This window comes from Coregonus lavaretus (genome assembly GCF_964263955.1).
Source record: "Coregonus lavaretus genome assembly, chromosome: 3".
NCBI lineage: Eukaryota > Metazoa > Chordata > Actinopteri > Salmoniformes > Salmonidae > Coregonus > Coregonus lavaretus.
Window position 1 is genome coordinate 11,134,075 of NC_139990.1, and position 16,935 is coordinate 11,151,009.

General features: G+C 44.3%; 1 protein-coding gene across 1 annotated transcript in view; it reads left to right on the forward strand.

Annotated features, from left to right (window-relative positions):
- Window positions 1-16,935, forward strand: part of LOC311121175 (uncharacterized protein) — a 90,817-nt gene that overhangs the window by 57,672 nt on the left and 16,210 nt on the right. The window contains exons 36-53 of the mRNA XM_084157930.1: window positions 1,445-1,496; window positions 1,588-1,716; window positions 1,844-1,971; window positions 2,102-2,212; window positions 2,715-2,772; window positions 3,105-3,251; window positions 3,763-3,873; window positions 4,241-4,810; window positions 4,902-5,057; window positions 5,281-5,358; window positions 10,858-10,991; window positions 11,087-11,209; window positions 11,607-11,664; window positions 11,772-12,221; window positions 12,403-12,486; window positions 14,294-14,431; window positions 14,610-14,743; window positions 15,180-15,363. Of these exons, the coding sequence (XP_084014056.1) occupies window positions 1,445-1,496; window positions 1,588-1,716; window positions 1,844-1,971; window positions 2,102-2,212; window positions 2,715-2,772; window positions 3,105-3,251; window positions 3,763-3,873; window positions 4,241-4,810; window positions 4,902-5,057; window positions 5,281-5,358; window positions 10,858-10,991; window positions 11,087-11,209; window positions 11,607-11,664; window positions 11,772-12,221; window positions 12,403-12,486; window positions 14,294-14,431; window positions 14,610-14,743; window positions 15,180-15,363 (2,845 nt within the window). The remainder of the gene's footprint in view (window positions 1-1,444; window positions 1,497-1,587; window positions 1,717-1,843; window positions 1,972-2,101; window positions 2,213-2,714; window positions 2,773-3,104; window positions 3,252-3,762; window positions 3,874-4,240; window positions 4,811-4,901; window positions 5,058-5,280; window positions 5,359-10,857; window positions 10,992-11,086; window positions 11,210-11,606; window positions 11,665-11,771; window positions 12,222-12,402; window positions 12,487-14,293; window positions 14,432-14,609; window positions 14,744-15,179; window positions 15,364-16,935) is intronic.

A 16,935-nucleotide genomic window follows, 5' to 3' on the forward strand; every position in this document is an offset into this window, starting at 1 on the left:
GTTACCTGTATAAAAGACACCTGTCCACAGAAGCAATCAATCAATCAGATTCCAAACTCTCCACCATGGCCAAGACCAAAGAGCTCTCCAAGGATGTCAGGGACAAGATTGTAGACCTACACAAGGCTGGAATGGGCTACAAGACCATCGCCAAGCAGCTTGGTGAGAAGGTGACAACAGCTGGTGTGATTATTCGCAAATGGAAGAAACACAAAAGAACTGTCAATTTCCCTCGGCCTGGGGCTCCATGCAAGATCTCACCTCGTGGAGTTGCAATGATCATGAGAACGGTGAGGAATCATCCCTGAACTACATGGGAGGATCTTGTCAATGATCTCAAGGCAGCTGGGACCATAGTCACCAAGAAAACAATTGGTAACACACTACGCCGTGAAGGACTGAAATCCTGCAGCGCCCGCAAGGTCCCCCTGCTCAAGAAAGCACATATACAGGGCCGTCTGAAGTTTGCCAATGAACATCTGAATGATTCAGAGGAGAACTGGGTGAAAGTGTTGTGGTCAGATGAGACCAAAATCGAGCTCTTTGGCATCAACTCAACTCGCCGTGTTTGGAGGAGGAGGAATGCTGCCTATGACCCCAAGAACACCATCCCCACCGTCAAACATGGAGGTGGAAACATTATGCTTTGGGGGTGATTTTCTGCTAAGGGGACAGGACAACTTCACCGCATCAAAGGGACAATGGATGGGGCCATGTACCGTCAATTCTTGGGTGAGAACCTCCTTCCCTCAGCCAGGGCATTGAAAATGGGTTGTGGATGGCATGACAATGACCCAAAACACACGGCCAAGGCAACAAAGGAGTGGCTCAAGAAGAAGAACATTAAGGTCCTGGAGTGGCCTAGTCAGTCTCCAGACCTTAATCCCATAGAAAATCTGTGGAGGGAGCTGAAGGTTCGAGTTGCCAAACATCAGGCTCGAAACCTTAATGACTTGGAGAAGATCTGCAAATAGGAGTGGGACAAAATCCCTCCTGAGATGTGTGCAAACCTGGTGGCCAACTACAAGAAACGTCTGACCTCTGTGATTGCCAACAAGGGTTTTGCCACCAAGTACTAAGTCATGTTTTGCAGAGGGGTCAAATACTTCTTTCCCTCATTTAAAATGCAAATCAATTTATAACATTTTTGACGTGTTTTTCTGGATTTTTTTGTCGTTACTCTGTCTCTCACTGTTCAAATAAACCTACCATTAAAATTATAGACTGATCATGTCTTTGTCAGTGGGCAAACGTACAAAATCAGCAGGGGATCAAATACTTTTTTCCCTCACTGTATATGGTTAAAACCCTTCAAAATCAATATCGGTCTGGTCACTGCCCTTATCAATACACTGAACTGGAGACAAAGGAGGGAACGGGACAACCCACAGCAAACTCATCAATCAATTAATTGATCAATCATATGTTCTGTTCTGTTCTGAAGGTGGTGAAGAGAGAACCTGCTGCTGGAGAGACAACCACTACCAATACTGAAGGTTAGACGCACACATAGACACACACACACAAACGCGCACACACACACATACACACACTCACCTCCTGTGAATGGTTTTGTGTGTGTTTCAGAGACTGCCCAGCAGAGCCAGAACAGCTCACCTCCTCTCACTGTGAAAGAGGAACCAGTTGACTCCACAGAGCTGTCCCAGCCCCCTAAAGGAAAGAAGAGGAAGAAGAGGAGGAGCAACCCTGTGGTTGGTCAGTATTCCTGTTATCAAGGCTGCCATTGGTTGGTTCATCAGTCTCTCAGTTTGGACAGTATCTCAAGTTTGGACTGTATTACCATTTTGAGGTGACCTGTGTGTGTGTGTGTGTGTGTGTGTAGGTGTGAACTTCCTGGTCCAGGTGTCCCACAGGAGGAGGAAACAGTACTACTGTCAGCTATGTTCTGTCAGGATGAAACACCCTATCGCTGATCACATGACCAGCCTCAGCCACCGACACAACTATGTGGTGCGTGTGTTTTTTAAGTGTGTGTGTGTGTATCTTTTTATTTAGTAAGGTGTGCATCATTACAGGGATGTCAATCGATAATAATTTATTTGGGGGATGTTTGACATGCATTAAATTCCGCTGTGTGTAGAGGTTGAAGTACCCTGGTTGGACCTCCAGCCCGGCGGAGATGGAGAAGAAGCTGTTCAAAATGTCCGTTCACCTGGAGAAGGTCGACAGAGACGCAGGAATGAGCATGAAGGTCAATACACACACACTGAAAGTTTACAATTGTGCATCCGGAACTTACGTGAGACGAGTCAATGAGGAGGCAGAGGTTCCACAGAATCCTTTTGATTTTCTGCTCTCCGGCACAGGTTTACATACTCTCATTCTGATGGGAGTCACACCCATTTCTTGTTTACTGCTACCTGATTTGATACAGTATTTTCAGCAATGTGTCAATGCGGTTTTAATGCTGTCAGCAGCTGATAGGCTAGTCGCAAAAAATCTGGAAATTGCCACCAATTGTCGGGGTGGAAGTTGCCTGTGCTTCGTTCGTTGGGGCCTGCTTCCTGTGTCAGTCAGGTTGTCTCTGTGTCACATGGCATGATGAACTCTGTTGACTGTTGCATCCTGTTACAATAACATTATGTACCTATTTCCTGTAAATGAAACTCAAACTATTTTAGGCCCCACAGACACACACACACAAACTCACACTAGCACCAAACACATTTGATGATGTTTTCTCTGTGTTACAGAAGGTAGAAGTGGAAGCTGATGAGTACAACGAGCTGTTGTCCTTTCCTGTGGAGAAAGGTAAGGTAATCCACCCATTTTGAATGTTATATCGTTTTTGTGCATTTCTGAGCGATGTTATATCGGTTCGAGGGGTCATTACATGTTTTCATATGTATCTGAGCTATTGCCGTTCAAGCAGGTGGAAATACAGCCGGTATGACGAGTTGTATTTCTGCCTGCGTGAACGGCAATTGCTCATATACATATAAAAACATGAAATGACCCCAGGAATCAATAGAACATTGCTCAGAGATGCACAAAATAACATTCTAAATGGGTTAATCGTTCCTTTAATTACTGTGGTTGATATATGGTTGTGGTTGATATATGGTTGTTATTGTGATCCACAGGTGTCAGTAAACTGCAAGCCATCATCAGACTGCAACAAGAGCCAGGCGATCTGAGACAGACAGCTCCCTTGACCAATCACAACCCAGAGGATCTGAGACAGACAGCTCCCTCGTCCAATCCCGATGCAGCCCAAGGTCCAGCTCAGGGTAAGTATAAGCCATCTGAGGCTAAAGTTTCAGCAGAACGCGTAGTGACTCCTTAGAGGAGAGACTGAGGTCAATCACCTAAAGTTGTATTCCTGTTGTTGAAACTGTTCTTTAACTGAAACTGTTGTACTCAAACTGTGGGGGGCAGCACTAGGGGGCTGTGTGTGTGTGTTTGCATGAGAGACACAAAGGAGAACCAACCAGTAAAAGCACAGCCCCTTTATTCTCAACGAATCGTGCCGACAACATAAAAGTGGGTTCCCAGACTCTGGTGTCAGCCAGAGTCTGTCGCATTAGCCAGGCAACTATACTGTCTGTTCTTTAGCTGAATCTGTTGTTTAGCTGAAACTGTTCTACTGAAACTGTTATTTGGCTGAAACTGTTATTTGGCTGAAACTGTTATTTGGCTGAAACTGTTATTTGGCTGAAACTGTTATTTGGCTGAAACTGTTCTACTGAAACTGTTCTTAGCTGAAGTTAAAGCATCTGCTCATCGTTTCATCCCCCTTAGGTGTGTGTGGGGCAGAGTCAGGTGAGACCGAGAGGGTGTGTCCTTTCCCTGTCAGCCTATCAGAGGAGGAGAATGGCCAGACGCCCCAGAGGCTCCTGGTCCATATCCCAGGTGAGCCACAGAAATATATCTACCTGTCCATGGGGGTGTGGTTCTTTATCTGAATGCCATGATATAACGTTGCTCTCTCTCTCTCCACCCTTCTCTCTCCCAGTGTTTTTGGGAGAAGACATGGAACCCCTACAAGTACCTTCCTCGTTCCTCCAGGATCAGCCATCCCTAACTTCCATCCCTCTCCCCCTCTCTTCCTCCATTCCTCCCTGCCTCTGTCCCTCAAACCCCTTTTCTACCTCTCCTTCCACAGTTGTGCTATCTACCTCACCCTCCCTCTCTTCCTCCATACCATCCCACACTCCCTCTTTGTCCACAGAGAAGACAACACACTCATCCTCTGTCTCTGTTCCTGCACCTCTCTCAGCTCTGAAGAGCTCAACACATTTGAAGGACTGGGAGATTTCTCTGAGTCCAGAGTGGTGGGAGAGGAAGAGCCCAGAATGCAGAGAGACACAGACACTTCTAGAACTCCCAGACAGACACACACTTCTGGAATACTCGGACAGAGACAGACAGATTGAATACTCAGGGAGAGACAGACAGACTGCATACACCGAGAGGAACAGACAGACTCATCTAGAATACTCGGAGAGAGACAGCCAGATGGAATACTTAGGGAGAGACAGACAGACGGAATACTTAGGGAGAGACAGACAGACGGAATACTTAGGGAGAGACAGACAGACGGAATACTTGGAGAGAGACAGACAGACGGAATACTTGGAGCGAGACACACAGGCGGAATACCCAGAGCAAGGCAGACAGACGGAATACTTAGGGAGAGACAGACAGACAGAATACTCAGGGAGAGACAGACAGACGGAATACTCAGAGAGAGACAGACAGACGGAATACTCAGGGAGAGACAGACAGATCGAATACCTGGCATCTCAGAGCTTACATCAGACTACAGAGCACTGGGTGACAGGGCAGGGTAAGTGTTTGTGTTTGTGTTTGTGTGTGTGTGTGTGTGTGTGTGTGTACGTATGTGGTGACTGTTTCAAACAGCTTTCCTCTCTCTTCAGTGACGTCCATGGACACAATGCTGTACAGTACTCCAACAGAACCGGACGAAGACCAAGAACACACACATCAGCACGGTGAACCCACACACTTCGAGCAGGCCCCAGCAAGCTGGCTCAATGTTCCACAGGTGTATCTGCTGCCGGACACACCCGCAGGTGAGAGAAGGCTTCTTGTGACAATGGATGTATTGATTGACTAATGTGTTTTTCTGGGGAAAACTTGGTGTTGATAGGCTGAATGATGTGTCACTCTGTGAATACTTGGTGTTGATAGGCTGAATGATGTGTCACTCTGTGAATACTTGGTGTTGATAGGCTGAATGATGTGTCACTCTGTGAATACTTGGTGTTGATTGATTGTCTGGTGTGTCACTAACAGCAAAGAGGGTTGTCGGCCCCAGCCACCTGTCCAAGTACCTGAGAGTGAAGGGCCTTCACAACACAGAACCGATCATAGGTCAGTACTGTGTGTGCGTGTGCTCCAGATATTTGGTAGAATGTAGAGCGATCTCTCTGTGTGTGTGTGTGTGTTAGAGTTAAAGAACGGGAACCGGGTTACCGAGATTTACAGAGATTTCTCACCCCAAACCCACTCCAGTTTCCCGGGATAAATAACTGTGAGAAACCAGTATAATAAATGATTTCTATGAACAGCATGACGTGAAATGGAACTGTAATATGCAATGTAAAATCTGGCTTCTCTGCTCTGCTATCTGCATGATCAATCAACGCTCAGTGGGCGTCTGTGAGAGTGTGTGCTTTTGTAATAGCATATTATGCTGAAACTGTACACTCAACCTTGAAATGCAGTTAGTAGGCCTACGGTAACAAAATTGGCTACAACATTTGAGCTACCGGTAGGTAGCTACTTTGATTCATTCCAAAAATGTCAGATGTGTAGCAGAGCTTCACTAAAACGAATGCCACCGAGGCAGAATGCTAAATCTGAAAGGGGAGAATAAAGTGTAGCCTACAGGCGGTTCGACAAATAGATTGATATGACATGCAGGCCTACACCCGAACACATGCGAGACAAGTTCAGAGAGAGTAGAGGGGGCTTCAGTAAGTGCAGTCTTAGCTCAAGCCAATGCAAGATGCAGTCATACCTTAAGCCAATGCAAGCACTGGATGAAATTCTAGCAGAAATGGCTACGAGCGACACGTTCTCCTACATACCATTGCAGCAGTGCCGGCTCCAGGCATAAGCGACATAAGCAGTCGCTTATAATAATAATATAATAATAATATGCCATTTAGCAGACGCTTTTATCCAAAGCGACTTAGTCATGTGTGCATACATTTTTACGTATGGGTGGTCCCGGGGATCGAACCCACTACCCTGGCGTTACAAGCGCCATGCTCTACCAATTGAGCTACAGAGGACCACAGGCTTATCAGTCAATCAATCACATTTATTTATAAAGCCCTTTTTACATCAGCAGATGTCACAATTTCCTATACAGAAACCCAGCCTAAAACACCAAACAGCAAGCAATGCAGATGTAGAAGCACAGTGGCTAGGAAAAACTCGCTAGAAAAGCAGGAACCTAGGAAGAAACCTAGAGAGGAACCAGGCTCTGAGGGGTGGCCAGTCCTCTTCTGGCGGTGCCGGGTGAAGATTATAAGAGTATATGGCCATTAAGGCCAGATTGTTCTTCAAGATGTTGCAGAACCCCCCCCTTGACCCCATGACCCCCCCCCCCCCACAAAAATACATAAAAATAAAAACAATGTTGAGAGTTAGACTAGTAAAATACCCAAGGTGCAACTTTGAAATTTGGTTGTGCATCAGTTTATTTTTTTCAGTCAGTAGCTAGGTTTCCATCCAATTGGCGACACATTTTCATGCTAATATAAAAAATTAGGCATAAAGAAAATATGCACATTTTCCCACCAGTGGTGTGTTTCCACCGAACGGACTTGTTGCGGATAGAAATCAGTGCGTGATGACGTAGTGCACACACAATGTACTTTTTTTGCTTAAGTTTTCATGTACTGAATAAAAATCTAAAGTTCAATGTGTTTCCATTGCATTTTCAACTTTACCGATAGTTTTGTCACAAAAACTGTTTGTATTTGTATTTATTAGGGATCCCCATTAGCTGTTACCAAGGCAGCAGCTACTCTTCCTGGGGTCCAAACACAATAAGGCACTTACATTACATATAAAACAAAAGATAAAACAGTACATCATATAACATTATTACATCACTACATATCTACAATACAAAATGTTTAATACCGCCATACAACAATATCACAATGTATTGTGTGTCTCTTCACAGTCCCCACTGTTCCATAAGGTGTATTTTTACCTGTTTTTTAAATCTGAATCTACTGCTTGAATCAGTTACCTGATGTGGAATAGAGTTCCATGTAGTCATGGTTCTATGTAGTACTGTGTGCCTCCCATAGACTGTTCTGGACTTGGGGATTGTGAAGAGACCTCTGGTGGCATGTCTTGTGGGTATGCTTGGGTGTCCGAGCTGTGTGCTAATAGTTTAAACGGACAGCTTGGGGCCTCCTGAGTGGCGCAGCGGTCTAAGGCACTGCATCACAGTGCTTGAGGCGTCACTACAGACCCAGGTTCGATCCAAGGCTGTGTTACAACAGGCCGTGACCGGGAGTCCCATAGGGCGGCGCACAATTGGCCCGGCGTCGTCTGGGTTAGGGGAGGGTTTGGCCGGGGGGGGGGGCTTTACTTGGCTCATCGCGCTCTAGTGACTCCTTGTGGCGGGCCGGGCGCCTGCAGGTTGACTTCGGTCGTCAGTTGAACGGTGTTTCCTCCGACACGTTGGTGCGCCTGGCTTCCGGGTTAAGCGGGCGGGTGTTAAGAAGAGCGGTTTGGCGGGTCATATTTCGGAGGACGCATGACTCGACCTTCACCTCCCGAGCTCGTTGGGGAGTTGCAGCGATGAGACAAGATCGAAATTGGGGAGAAAAAGTGGGTAAAATACCTCGAGCCGGACCTGCATTGCAAACAGCATTGTGTGCTACACACTATCTACCATATCTGCCAGACTGTTTCACCCTGTGCTGCAGTCCAATTTTATCTTGAGCTCTTTCCCAAACTCTACCCCCACGTAGCCTGCCCCTGTAGCTTGTCATCACTGACCCCTGACTTGCGAAAGTGACGCGCAATCTTCCTCACTTTCTCCACTGTGCTGTGCAGCTCCACTCAGCTTGTATCCTACTAGTTGTCTGTTTCGTCATGCTCCCCATCATCAGCATCAACACCAAGTTTATGTAGGCAAAAGACTCACATTTCATTTATTTTATGCTGTGGCTATATTTGGATACGATGTAGGCTAGCCTATGTGTTTTGACCAACATTTTGTTTTGTGAAAAGCCCAATCTATTATTGGCCAACTGTATGTCAGGTGTTCACATAACATTCCTATGAATAGCCTATGCCTACGTTAACAAAGAGTCCCAGATATATCCTAAGTTTGTTTTATAAAGTGGTTTTGAACTTTTTTGCCTCATGATTCGGACTGTTTCAAACCCCAACGACATAAATAAACATTTAAAACACGACCTTGCGAGATTATCAATTACTTAATTTTTTGGCTAACGAATGCAATAAGAAAATGTTAGATGTTATGTATAATACACCTTAGAATGGCACATTATTCTGTCCGATGGTTTTAAATTCCCAACTTTTCAGGGAAGTCAGGAACCAATATACATAATCAGTTAGGAAAGCAAAGGTTAGCTTTTTCAAACAGCTATGTGCATCCTGTAGCACTAACTCCAAAACGTTTTGGGACATTGTAAAGTCCATGGAGAATAAGAGCACCTCCTCCCAGCTACCCACTGCACTGAGGCTAGGAAACACTGTCACCACTGATAAATCTACAATAATCGAGAATTTCAATAACCATTTTGCTACGGCTTGCCATGCTTTCCACTTGGCTACCCCTACCCCCGCCACCAGCTCTGCACCCTCCGCTGCAACTTGCCCATGCCCCCCCCGCTTCTCCTTCACCTAAATTCAGATAGCTGATGTCCTGAAAGAGCTGCGAAATCTGGACCCTCTACAAATCAGCTGGGCTAGACAATCTGGACCCTTTCTTTCTAAAATTAGCCGCCGAAATTGTCGCAACCCCTATTACTAGCCTGTTCAACCTCTCTTTCGTATCGTCTGAGATCCCCAGAGATTGGAAAGCTGCCGCGGTCATCCCCCTCTTCAAAGGGGGTGACACTCTAGATCCAAACTGTTACAGACCTATATCCATCCTGCCCTGCCTTTCAAAAGTATTTGAAAGCCAAGTTAACAGATCACCGACCATTTCGAATCCCACCGTACCTTCTCCGCTATGCAATCTGGTTTCCGAGCTGGTCATGGGTGCACCTCAGCCACTGCATTCTTATTGGCAGACTAAATAGCCTTGGTTTCTCAAATTACTGCCTCGCCTGGTTCACCAACTACTTCTCAGATAGAGTTCAATGTGTCAAATCGGAGGGCCTGTTGTCTGGACCTCTGGCAGTCTCTATGGGGGTGCCACAGGGTTCAATTCTCGGGCCGACTCTATTCTCTGTGTATATCGATGATGTCGCTCTTGCTGCTGGTGACTCTCAGATCCACCTCTACGCAGACAACACCATTTTGTATACATCTGGCCCTTCATTGGACACTGTGTTAACAAACCTCCAAACGAGCTTCAATGCCATACAACACTCCTTCCGTGGCCTCCAACTGCTCTTAAACGCTAGTAAAACTAAATGCATGCTCTTCAATCGAACGCTGCTTGCACCCGCCCGCCCGACTAGAATCACTACTCTCGGCGGGTCCGACTTAGAATATGTGGACAACTACAAATACCTAGGTGTCTGGTTAGACTGTAAACTCTCCTTCCAGACTCACATTAAGCATCTCCAATCCAAAGTTAAATCTAGAATCGGCTTCCTATTTCGCAACAAAGCCTCCTTCACTCATGCTGCTAAACATGCCCTCGTAAAACGGACTATCCTACCGATCCTTGACTTCGGCGATGTCATTTACAAAATAGCTTCCAACACTCTACTCAGCAAATTGGATGTAGTCTATCACAGTGCCATCCGTTTTGTCACCAAAGCCCCATATACTACCCTCCATTGTGACCTGTACGCTCTCGTTGGCTGGCCCTCACTACATATTCGTCGCCAAACCCACTGGCTCCAGGTCATCTATAAATCACTTCTAGGCAAATCCCCGCCTTATCTTAGCTCACTGGTCACCATAGCAACACCCACCCGTAGTATGCGTTCCAGCAGGTATATCTCACTGGTCATCCCCAAAGCCAACACCTCCTTTGGCCGCCATTCCTTCCATTTCTCTGCTGCAAATGACTGGAACGAACTGCAAAAATCTCTGAAGCTGGAGACACTTATCTCCCTCACTATCTTTAAGCATCAGTCAGAGCAGCTTACCAATCACTGCACCTGTACACAGCCCATCTGTAATTAGCCCACCCAACTACCTCATCCCCATATTGTTATTTACATTACTTATTTTGCTCATTTGCACCCCAGGATCTCTATTTGCACAACATCTTCTGCACATCTATCACTCCAGTGTTAATACTAAATTGTAATTATTTTGCACTATGACCTATTTATTGCCTTACCTCCATAACTTACTACATTTGCACACACTGTATATAGATTTTCTATTGTGTTCTTGACGTTTTGTTTATTCCATATGTAACTCTGTGTTGTTGTTTTTATCGCACTGCTTTGCTTTATCTTGGCCAGGTCGCAGTTGTAAATGAGAACTTGTTCTCAACTGGCTTACCTGGTTAAATAAAAATAAATAGCTAAATGCTTTAGAATGACACTTACGGTTTTGGTGGGAAATACCGGGTTACCCTGGAGAAAAGTGATTTATTCTCGAGATGGAACATTTGTAAAATACCCGGGAAAATATTCAACGCTAGTGTGTGTGTGTGTGTGTGTGTGTGTGTGCGTGTTCCAGGTCTGGGCAGTGTGTTGGAGTGTAGAGGTATATCCCAGGCTACGTTTTTCATGTGTGTGAGCTGTGCTGACACTCTCTCCAGTACACACATCTGTGAACACATCATCAGCGTGCAACACCAGAAGCGCTACATGGTGAGTGACATCATGAATGTGCGACACTACTAGCAACTACAAAAGTATGTGTGTGTGTGTAATATGTGTGTAATATGTGTATGTGTTCTTAACAGTTTTCCCAGTACAGTCCTATGCGCTGTGATTGGTTGAGGGAGCAGCAGCAGCCTCCGAGTCCACACCTCCTCAGGAAGGTCGCTTGGGCACTGTCACAACTGGAGGTGGAACTCGATGCACAGGTAAACATGGAAACCTCAGGGTTCAGGGGTCACAGCCTGGTCAACACAGGGTCATTGGATGGTTTAGGGTCAGGAAGGATGTAGATGGGGTCAAGGTTAAGGCTTATTTATACCCTACGCAGAACGCAACAAGAACTACAATTAGCTACGCAAAATGGCGATCATTTTGCGTAGCTTACGTACATAAGGTATAAATTAGGCTTTAGAGGTTAGGGGTCAGGGTTCTGGACAGGGAAAAGGTTATTTGTAAGCATACTGTTGGTTTTAGTCGTAGTCAAGTCTCTATCCGTTTGTGTAAGAACTTTCTAACCACACCTGTGTGTCGGTCTGTGATGCCACAGCAGACTGGAGTGGGACTCATAGATCATAATGTACCTGTCTCTGTTGTGTTGCCTAGGTGATGCTGCTGGACCAGAAGTGGTATAACCTTGTGCAGTCTGCTCCATTCTACGAAGGTGTGTGTGCGTATGTCTGTGCGTTGGTGGGTTCGTGCCGTGTATTTGATCGTATTGTATTTGATGATGTGCTAATGGATTTTGTGTGTGTGTATGTGTGTTTGTAGCCATGTACATGCTGCAGGAACAGAACCAGAATGCCCTGCGTCTACACCCAGCAACCAGACACCAGCTTTGTTCCCCAGTTGGTCCTGACCCAGAAACGGAGCAGGGCTTTGACCAGAACCACAGAGTGATGGATAAACTGACCATGGATCAGATTGAGCCCCATCATCCCCTGCAGACAGCAGATACAGTGGCTGGTAAACTGACTGGAGATCAGCTGGAGTCAGGCCAGAGCATACAGACCGCAGACAGACGGCCAGATAATCAGAACCCGGATCAGCCCCAGTTGAGCCAGAGCTCCGAGAGAACAGAGATGGTCCCTGAGCCAATAAGAGCCAAGACACCACATCATTCTGAACCAATCAAATCCCAGACACCACAGAACACTGAGCCAATAAGAGCCTGGTTGCCACAGAACTCCTCAGAACCACATCTGGACCAAGACGACACGGGTGAGAGGAAACGAAAAACGAAACTTCTGCTGTTTTACAATTGTTAGACATGGTACTCTCTTACTTGGATTGGTGGCTACTGAAATGGTCAGATTTTACAGTGATTAAAATTATGTAATTACTGTATTGGATAGAGCAATGGAGGTCAGTGAGGTTTCAACCTCTCTTCCTCTCCCTTCAGTCATTATCAAACAGGAGCCTGTGGACCCCGAGGTGGAACCTCAGCCCCAGCCTCAGACCCAGCCTGAGGTGGACGCCTTAAAGGGTAGGAAGCATGAGTTTCTATGCACCAATGTAACAACACAGTAACTTAGTTGTAGTCACAAGCTGGTTACCTAGAAGTACAAACATAGTTATGTTTTTGGGTTATTACATATTTAGAACTTATTTCTGGATAACCAAGTTCGTATGCTAGCTCGCTTTGTGGATGTGTTATCTAGTGGGAGCCGTGGGCTCAAAACAAAAGAGAATCATACCTGCTTGCTCTAATTGTGTAGTACCTCTTCTGTTCTCCTTTTTGTTTTGTCAACTTTTCCGCATGTGTTCTGTGAATTAGGTTTCGGGAGTTTTGTAACTTTTTCCACCTTGGCTTAGTGCTAGCTGACTGACATCTGGAATCTATCTATTTTGGATTTCAGCCCGGTGAAGCCCTACTCCCCCTCGCTTTGGTAGCTAACTCAGCCTGCACTCTTTTAAAGTTGCACTATGCAGAAATCGCTTCACCGTGTCCTGGTTGTTAAAACCCTAATAGAAGGCCTAATTTCAGTTTATGTGACAAAATAAGCTACTGTAGTGTAGAGAGTCATTGTACCATCTAAACCGCTGTGAAATATATTTTTCATAACCCAAAATATTGTTGTTTCAGCTGTTTGAAGCTGGTGTACAAACTGAAAGTAAAAGACACAAAAACAAAACTTAAGAACAGGAAGCATAGAAATAGCGCAGATCTTCCACTTCTTAGACTCGCCCAAAAAGTTACATATTGCCACTTTAAACGTTTTACCATCGGATGGGCCCCAACCATCAATCTGTAAGTCTCTGCTCTCTCTTTGCTTTTAAGCTGCGGTTATGTTTTAGTTGTGTTGTTTTAGTTGTGTTCTAGCTGGTCTCCAGTAGTTGTGCTTGTCGACCATAACCATGTCGGTTGGCTAGGCTGGCTATGCTAATAGCTAGTTGGTTTAAAAGCTAACGTTAGCTGGCTGGCAAGCTTGCTGGCTAAGATAACTGCATATGGCTAACATTCTTTGATAACCGTTTAGATGGCGTTATGTATTTCCAAAACTTTGGTTTCCTTTAATGTATCTATAAGCTAGGTGTTGCTAGCAACTTGCTGACTCATTCTAACGTTAGCTAACATTAGCAGGCTAGTTGGCTAGCAACATTACAAGTTGATTTGTAACAACAACAAAAAAAGTATTTGCTTGTAAGTTGACTGAAAATGTAATTGAAACCAGTAGTCATGAGTGCAAACGATTTGGTTTAATTTTAAGTTATTTATTTTGGAGTTTACATTGTAGGGAATAGGCTGGCTTGCCGGGTCCTCCATATTACATCACACCCCTGGAAAAACATTTTAGGACATGACTTCGGCATTCTTCGGAATTCCAATTGGTTTTGTGTAATAACTTCACAAATAGAAAAGTGAGGTGTAACTTTGCATTGGGACTTTTGATGTGTGTACTAATACAAATCCATATGTTACCTGTGGTTACGTTTATGCTACCTACCTTTTAAACCAGCCAGAAGTCAAACAGGCCCCTGGATATCTGGGTAAATAAGTGGGACTGACAGGTTTGAACCAAGGGAACCCTAAGCAAAGCCAAGGCATTGGCTCAGTTCGCTGCTAGTTTTGTTAGCTGCTAGTTTTGTTAGCTGCTAGTTTTGTTAGCCTGTCTCTTTAACCGCTGTAGTCCTCTCCTCTGTAAGATTGCTGGTCAGGTTCTGTACATCTGGGAAGAACTGGACTCTGTGTCCGTACAGGCACAGACACTGGTGAGACTGATATCGAGAGACACACACATAATTTACTGCATTGGTGGCAGAAGTAGATTATTGTATATGTGTGTTCTCAGGTGTGTGTGAGGTGGAGTACCAGGGGACCGTCCTAGGACACAGCCAAGAGGTGACACGTATAGGAGGGGCCACAGAGAACTCCCTTCACCCCACCAAGAACCTGAGAGACAACGTCAACAACAGCCTGCCTTTGGTCGGTCAGTGTCTCAGGAGTGTGTGTGTTCAGATAACTGTGCTTAGTACCTTTGTCTTTCTACCTCTGTGAGTGTGTATTTACTGTGTATGTGAGCGAACGTGTGGTGTTTGCCACAGTACTGTAACGGCTTTGTCATTCTACCTCTGTGTGTGTGTGTGTGTGTGTGTGTGTTTGTACAGGTCTCAGTGCAGTGATAGAGTGTTGCAGTGAGGGCCAGGTGCCCTTCTACCTGTGTGTGTCGTGTGGCAGCCAAATTGAAAAAGCTCTACTCTTCAGCCATGTCCTCAAATACAGACACCGACAGAAATACCTGGTGAGGCACACACCTCTTACTCAAGCATACACACACTAGATACTCACGTAAAGGGTGATCATAGAACAATGGCACAACTAAATACAAATATAATGTAAAAAATATATGCTATGGAAAATTTGACATGCCTTAAGACTTCAAAAACCAGTTTTTGAAAGAAAATGCGAGAAATGGATAGCTTTCACAAACCAGGTTGACCTTATTAAGTATACCTTGGTGAAAACCAATATCATAATTGCTTTCATATATTGTACTGTTCCTACCTTATGGCATCAGTTATTTTATTTTTTGCTTTAGTTTTTAGTTTCTGCATTTCTGTTTTGATACTCTGTTTTATATTGAAAAAGTCAAATAAAATCTTAAGTAAAATATAAATATTTAAGGTACACTCACCACACATCAGCTAATCTCCGCTAGTCTCTCCCCCAACGCCCAGACGATGAGGTACCCGTGGTATTTCCTTGGTGTGGTACAAGCCCGAGGACTGGCAGAACAGTCCAGACTGATGCAGCTTGCTAAGGAGGTGGAGGAGCAGAACCATGATGAGCCTGGCAGACTACAGGAGGTGATTCTGGCCCCTGCTGACTTTAACGAGATCAAACAGATGCTGTTTGATAAAGGTGAGTGATTGTTGATAGACTTCTGTGTGATCTGGGACTAGTGTGATCATCTGCATGTTGCTTCGAAACCTGTAGGATTAAATCTCACTCACTTCTCTTCTCTTCCTTTTTTTTTTTTTTTTTTTGGGGGGGGGTCGATCAGCTTTAATATTGCAGATTGTGGCTTCCATCAATGTAATTGTCGGCATGTCTTAAAGTAATGATGGACTGTCGTTTCTCTTTGCTTATTTGAGCTGTGGTCCTCTGTAGCTCAATTGGTAGAGCATGGCGCTTGTAACGCCAGGGTAGTGGGTTCGATCCCCAGGACCACCCATACGTAAAAATGTATGCACACATGACTGTAAGTCGCTTTGGATAAAAGCGTCTGCTAAATGGCATATTATTATTATTATTATTATTATTATTATTCTTGACATAATATGGACTTGGTCTTTTACCAAAAAGGGCTATCTTCTGTATACCCCCCTACCTTGTCACAACACAACTGATTGGCTCAAACGCATTAAGATGGAAATTCCACAAATTAACTTTTAACAAGGCACACCTGTTAACTGAAATGCATTCCAGGTGACTACCTCATGAAGCTGGTTGAGAGAATGCCAAGAGTGTGCAAAGCTGTCATCAAGACAAAGGGTGGCTACTTTGAAGAATCTCAAATATAAAATATATTTTGATCTGTTTAACACTTTTTTGCTTACTACATGATTCCATATGTGTTATTTCATAGTTTTGATGTCTTCACTATTATTATACTATATACATATTTTTATTTTATTATTTTCCCCTAACCCTACCACCCCTCGCCTAATTTAAGTAAAGTAATGGACAACCCTTAGGCTTCTACTTCCAGCTTATACATACTATATACATTTTACGGACACAGGATATTTTACAATAGTTATTTTTGTTTGTTTTTAGTCCCATCCTTCAGCTACCCTCAACCCCTCCCATCTATCTCTGAAGACCATCCAGTTTCTATTTGCCATATATTTTTCAACTGTGCTGTTTCACAAAAGTTCTGAACGTTTCTATTCTCATTGTTTCTACAGATTGTAAATTAAAGATAAAGATTTTTGCTAAGAGTATTATTATATCATTGATCGATTGACTATGACAGCAGTGCTATTTGCAGAGTTAGCTCCAGGTAAATGTTGCAATTCTTCAGCCATTCCTGAACCTGCGACCAAAAACAAGCTATATATGGACAGTACCAAAACAAATGATCTAATGATTCTGTCACTTCGCAGCAAAATCTGCAGAGCTGGGATGGTTGTATCGCCCATATACAGTGCATTCGGAAAGTATTCAGAACCCTTTACTTTTTCCACAATTTGTTACATTACAGCCTTATTCTAAAATGGATTAAATGGAAAAAAGTCTCATCAATCTATACACAATACCCCATAATGACAAAGCGAAAACAGGTTTTTAGATATTTTAGCAAATGTATAATTTTAAATACCTTATTTACATAATTATTCAGACCGTTTGCTATGAGACTCGAAATTGAGCTCAGGTGCATCCTGTTTCCGTTGATCATCCTTGAGATGTTTCTACAACTTGATTGGAGTC